We start from the raw sequence: 6,434 nt of genomic DNA, 5'->3' as shown, positions 1-6,434 counted from the left end.
CCGGCGGCTGCCCGCCCCATCGGGGTGGCTGCCTGCCCCGCTCGCGCTGCGCGGCCCTTCGAGAGCTGGGTGCTGCGGAGCTTCTCGTAACTGCATGGAACATTCAGATGTCTATAATGTTCAGCTTTTCGGGGAAGCCCAGTTTCGCATCTTCTTCCTTCTCAAATTTACCTCGTTTGCCGCTGAATCAAAAGCAGGTTTTTCGTCTGGCACGAGCAGAGGGCGTATTTAGGACTGCCCGTGCCTCGTGTGGACAAACACTGCATCTGCACAGCGCCCTGACCTACGAGCTTATGAATAACACCTCACGCTGAGCTTTGTTTTTTCAGAGGATGGAGTAAACTGTAAATGCGGAAATACTGTTGTGCAGTGAAAGCTCTACATCTGTGGTTTTGCTTGATCCCTATTACTTTCTTTTTACAGGAATGGAGGGGGAAAAACTGATCTCTGCAACAGACACGCAGTATTCTAGTTTGCTCCTTCAGTCTTTGAACGAACAACGCGGCCATGGGCTTTTCTGTGATGTTACTGTTATCGTGGAGGACCGGAAGTTTCGAGCTCACAGAAACATTCTTTCTGCCTCAAGCACGTATTTCCACCAGCTTTTGTCGGTGGCCGGGCAAGTAGTTGAATTGAGCTTTGTGAGAGCTGAGATTTTTGCTGAAATACTTAATTATATGTATAGTTCCAAAATAATCTCTGTTCGAGCCGACTTAATTGATGAATTGATTAAATCGGGACAACAGTTGGGTGTTAAATTCCTTGCTGATCTGTCCGTAGCTCCATCTGATGGAAGGAGCGTGCCGGGCGAGGTCAAAGATGGTTCTTCAGAAACTTCAGCTTCTGGCCCCACTCAAAAGGATGCTGAAACACAAGTACCTGCCATCAGGCAGGAGGGTCGAGAGGTGACGGGTTGGATGCCGGTTATAACTGAATCGTTCTCTCTACATGGCATAGCCTACGAGACTCCAAAAATAACAGTGACCGATTCAGATGATGATGATGATGATGTCATCTTTTGCTCTGAGATTGTTCCCCCAAAAGAATGTACTAAAGACGCAAATGCTGCAATCCAGAACCAGCCTTGCCCAAATGCACCTGGAGTTTCTGACCAAAAATCATGTGGCAGTGGTGGCTCCCTGCTCACCACGTCAACTCAAAAACTTACTTGCTCTGCAAATCAGCTGAATCCAAACCAAGCACTGTCAAGTGCTGAATCGCTTGTCCCTGTGACACCGCAGCATTCGACAACTGAGCTCATTTTGCTGAATCGGCCCCCAGTTAACCCCTCAGCCAGCGTCAGCTCTTCGCATCAGACGCACGTGCCCCCTACGATTAATTTGGTCGAGGAGAGCCGGAAGCCATCCGATAAAGGTCCCTCAACTGAAGTGGAAACGGCTGCTGTTGATGTAGAAGAGGTGGTTGAGGACAGCGATGATGTCATCAGCTCCTCTAGTCCTAGTTCAGTTGGCAACAGCTCTTCGGTTCAACCTTCTGTACCCAAAGCGGCACCTTCTGAAGGATCTGGAGTACAGAAAAAACAGGTTGTTAAGTTTCCACAAGAGCAATCTTCTAAACCTGGAGAATTTAAAATAAAAATCTCCGATGTCCTTACTGGAAACAGCAAGGAGTTCGGTCCAGGTATAGCATCGAAACATGCGGGAGAAGGGCAGAAAATCATAACGCTAGATACGGCAACTGAAATAGAAGGCTTGTCCACAGGCTGCAAGGTATATGCAAATATTGGTGAGGACACTTACGACATAGTCATTCCGATTAAGGATGATCCTGAGGAAGGAAAAGCCAAGCATGAGGAAACCTCTAGAGCATCTGATGGCGATTCCTCAAGCAGGAAACGCATGAAAGTAAAGCACGATGACCATTACGAGCTGATCGTGGATGGAAGGGTCTACTACATTTGTATTGTATGTAAGAGGTCGTACGTGTGTCTGACGAGTTTACGGAGACATTTTAATGTTCATTCCTGGGAGAAGAAGTATCCGTGTCGATACTGTGATAAAGTTTTCCCTCTTGCAGAATACCGTACGAAGCATGAAATTCACCACACTGGTGAGCGGAGGTACCAGTGCTTGACGTGTGGCAAGTCTTTCATCAACTACCAGATAATGGCCTCACACATAAGATCAGTTCATAGCCAAGACCCTTCGGGAGATACCAAGCTTTATCGACTGCATCCTTGCAAGTCCTTGCAGATCAGACAGTATGCGTACATTTCTGATCGCTCGAGCAGCTTACCGGTAATAAACGAGAATAGGATCGTTTATCGTGTTGACGCAGCAAAGAATGGCACTGAAGGAACAACATCTAATTCTCCAGGCAAACAAATGAGCTGGGATGATATTTTTGTTCCACAGGGAAATGATGCAATTTTTAAGCAGAATCAATCAGAGGGTAGTACTGAATTTGAGTTTGTAATACCAGAATCTTACTGACATGCATTACATGCTGGGAAAAGGCTTCAGTGAGTACACAGTGCAGCTTTTATAAACAAACTGTTAAAAAACAAATTGTTCAGAGTGAGAACAGCGTGAACTTGTTTGACGAAGTCATCAAATGGTAGTGCTTAGATGGATCGTTAGTAGCTGCAAATAATTTGTGGAAGCGATTCATTGGAAGGTTTACTTGAATACAGATTAAGACATTTCCAAGGAGCTGGCAGTGTTTGCAAGTATGTTCATTTTGATCAGAACATAGGGATCTGTGGCTGGAAAAAGATGCGGCTTTCTCCTAAAGAGAGAAATCTAATTTTTAAAGTAATTCAAAGTATTTCCTGTACCCATGCTTAGATAAACCCTTTCTTTCATGTTAGCACTTTAATGCTGAATTGTGCTTCATGATTCATGAAGAAAACATTTTCTATGGTAATGTTTTCAATATCAAACCATTGTGTTATTTTTCTGAATAGCGTGTTACCGCAAGGGTCCAAAATGACTGATCCAGTAGTTTGGAGCAGTGCATTTTTCAACTAGCATCTTAGTTGTGCTTTTAGAAGCAATATGAGTCATCTGTCTTCACACAGGTATTCCTGCCAACGAGAGATGCTCAGTTTGGTCTAACTTGAACACACTTTTAATTGTGCTAGGCAGTATGTAAGTGGGGTAGTCAATGGACCATTCTGTTTCACTCTTTTTGTATCAGGGAAAAAAGTCAGTGCTCAGTAGTGGAGGACTCAAAAACACTCATAAACTTTTTTTTTTCCTCTCCATTAAGGAAGGTTTCAGTGTGGTATAAAAAAAGTAATCCCCACGATACCCAAAGGCTTTGAAATTTACTTAGAATGGAGAAGTCCTCTGAGTGCTGGATCAGTGCTGAGGCTGCTGAGGATCTCCTGTATATCTTTGGCTAGATCTTTAAGAGGAATAGGAATTTTGTCTTTTAATTCTCCCATTTCTGGGGGGTGTAATCTTATGATGTAACTGATGTTCAGAAAATGCCTGCCATCCCTCATACTCCACTCTATCATCTCTACAATTGCCTACTTGTCATCTGTTTACATTTACAGGCTGCTTCTGTTGCTTCTTTTTTCCCTTTACATTCTTGGACAGTTAGAAAATAATTAGGAGAAATCCAAAAGGAGCAAGAGATGGAGACCTGAGAAAAACAACAGTCGTAGCCTAGCACTTCAGATTTAGTGGTTTACTGCATTTTTCTAAACAGTAAGATGGATGCTGTTCAGAAATTCTAACAGTTACTGAGGAAGACTGTTGTGCATAATACTAGTTAGTTATCATTGCTCTCATTGCTTAAACCTTTTGTATTTTCATGTTTCACGTAAGCATCTTGATCCTCTGACCTTCAATGTTAAGATTTTACACATGCATTTTAGACATGCGTAGTATTTAAATGGTAAATGGTTCAAATACAGCTTGAGTGATAAGAAAGGGTGCTGGAAAGGTGGGAGAAAGAGGAGAATCTTTACTTTTTACATGTGATATTCAGCACTTCTGTTTCATAGGCAAAAAGTGTTACATGTGTGGTTGTTTTCCAGACGTGTCGCAGCCCCTTTGAATGTAAGGGGTTTTGCTTTCAGATGTTACGTGTTGGATGCAGTCTGAGACAGCATTTCAGCAGCCTCACAAGAGTCAGGTACTGCCTGCCCAGCGTAGCTGGCTGCATGCTACATAGGAATGTCTTGAACTTACCATCATGACAGATGCAATGGTTTTGTTGTGGACGTGACACGTATGGAGTGAAGCACGCACTGCAAAGTGTGCATTCAGTTGTACTGAAAAATAGTGGCTACAAATATTTGCTGCTGATGTACTAAAAAACTTAAACTGTGCCTACTAAAGGTCTCTTTTTGGAGGAAAACTGGAAAATTAGGGCTTTGTAACTGTATTTCTGCTAGAAGACTCGTGCGTGTATGTGTCTCAGGGTCGTCAGTTTTCCTTGGAAGTGATTTTTGAAATCCAAAGTCCAGAGGTCACATAAAGCATTGTTTTTTTAAGTTCACTATTTATTGATTTGGAAACACATCAGATCCCTTCTTTTTAAACTTTTTTACCGGGCCATGAGCGTTTGTATTTAAATTTCTGCTATTGCACTTATATTTGTTTGTTTTTAACATTAAGCTTCCAGATGAACTTAATGAGAGGTGTTACGTGACTCCTAAGAAATTGGCCTTGGGGTAAGGAAAGGAAAAGATTGAATCTGAAAAACCACTTGCATAAAACTCGACCGTTTCAGAGGTGCACTAGCAAACCTCACGGCCATTCTCACACAGCTGACAACCCGAACGGATCTGCTGCAAAATGTAATAACGGGGACTGCGTGGGCACTGTATGGTTTCTTTGGAGATTCATACCAGAGCATTCCAGTAAATGAATGAAATAAATACGGAGATTAAAAAAATCGGCTGCTCATTTATTTTGTACCTTAAGGCATGCAGCTTAGGAAAAGATGCAGAAGCTAAGAACTACACAGAGCATTGGGTTCGACAGCCATTACCTATGAACTGTTCCATGTGAAACACTGCTAACTTCTGCCACGTCTGAGATGTATATACTTGTACAGTCTTTCTTTAACATACTTTTTAAAGTTGCTCTCTACTTTTCATTACTCGATACTTGATATTAGTTCTTAGAGCTTTCTATGGCAAAAATAAAAAGTTTAATTCTAGAGATGTGCAGCATGCTTCTTTTCAGTGACAGATCAACACAACACGTCAGAGGAGCAGCACTTCATACCACAGCAGGGCACGCCTACAGGTTGCTTCTGGGGAGAATGCTTTGCTTTCTCCTTTGGGTAGGGCTGCTAAATAATGAAGCTGGAGGAGCGCCTGGGGCTTAACAGAATTAAAGAGAAACCATCAGCACTGTGGTAGAACCACCAGTTTCCCAATACAGCAAATACTGCTCGTTGTTAAAGAGATGCAGTTACACCGAATTCCTCGAGGAATGCTGAAGGTGCTCACAAAACACAAAACTTGCTAAAACACAAAATGCAGCTTATGAACGCTTATAAAAGTCACACCAGTTTATTTGACCTTGGTAAAGTAATAAAAGGGTACAGATGGTTCACAGTTCTACATTCCTGTAAGAAATGATGACCACAGTGCAGAAGGTTGCATTCACATGAAACACTTATTTTACTTGAGCAGAAGGAAACATGTAATTCAACAGAAAAATCAAACAGGTAATTTTTAAAATGTGACAACGGCCTCATGGTATTACAGTGAATTTAAAGCAGCAATGTACTTTTTGCTTAAATATTCCTTAGAAAACAAGAATTCTGATAATTTCCTAATTTCAGTGTTTCTTGTCAAATCAAACCTGATGACACAATTGTTTCCTTATTGTTTCTCTGCCTCTCAGTTCTGTTAGCCTCTAGAACTGCCTCTGTCCTGCCCTGCAGTGCCCTGGCCCCCCGAGCCCTGCTCAGTAGACAGGCACAAATGGTGTCGTGTTTGTTGGCGCTGGGACAGGACTGGGACCTCCCATTTCAAAGATGCAGCAATACCAAATTTTCTGATTTAAGTGAACGTGCCTTTCAAATTCCAGGTCTGTGGGTAGATGTGAAACCGCACACAATCTCTTGAACAAGATTTCATTCAGAAAAATGTTAATATAAAATGGATGAGACTCTAATATGTTGTTTTCAGTATGCAGATTTCCAAGAGCTGCGCTTGAACCATCCGCAGTAGAACAGAATGCCAGCAGGATGTGTTCTGCACACACCACTGCTTCAAATCCTGTGATTGTACTCCTTTCCCCAGCTACTCTTTTCACTTGTTGCTGGAGAAAAAGCTACGTTTGTTTCTGGAGAAACAGTGTCATCCTTGAGCTGGCTAACATACTGACTAGCAGTGGACAGTGGAATGAGAAGGTTAACACACAGCCTAGCCTACAGGCTTCGCAAATGCATAGTATTGAAAACAGCATTATAAAGTGTGGAGTACTTTGAAAAGTGAGATC

General features: G+C 42.4%; 1 protein-coding gene across 1 annotated transcript; it reads left to right on the top strand.

Annotated features, from left to right (window-relative positions):
- Positions 1 to 29: 29 nt before the first annotated feature.
- ZBTB33 (zinc finger and BTB domain containing 33) lies at positions 30 to 5,141 on the top strand. The gene has a single exon (XM_010715460.3). The coding sequence runs from the start codon at positions 426 to 428 to the stop codon at positions 2,451 to 2,453; it is 2,028 nt and encodes a 675-aa protein (XP_010713762.1). The 5' UTR covers positions 30 to 425; the 3' UTR covers positions 2,454 to 5,141.
- Positions 5,142 to 6,434: the final 1,293 nt, after the last annotated feature.

Source organism: Meleagris gallopavo, chromosome 9, assembly GCF_000146605.3.
Source record: "Meleagris gallopavo isolate NT-WF06-2002-E0010 breed Aviagen turkey brand Nicholas breeding stock chromosome 9, Turkey_5.1, whole genome shotgun sequence".
Classification (NCBI taxonomy): Eukaryota; Metazoa; Chordata; class Aves; order Galliformes; family Phasianidae; genus Meleagris; species Meleagris gallopavo.
The sequence above is the reverse complement of the archived record's forward strand: the minus strand, read 5'-3'. Positions and strand labels throughout refer to the sequence as shown.

Excerpts from the sequence above, each read along its gene's own strand:
- ZBTB33 (XM_010715460.3), top strand. The coding sequence starts at position 426 with ATGGAGGGGGAAAAACTGATCTCTGCAACAGACACGCAGTATTCTAGT.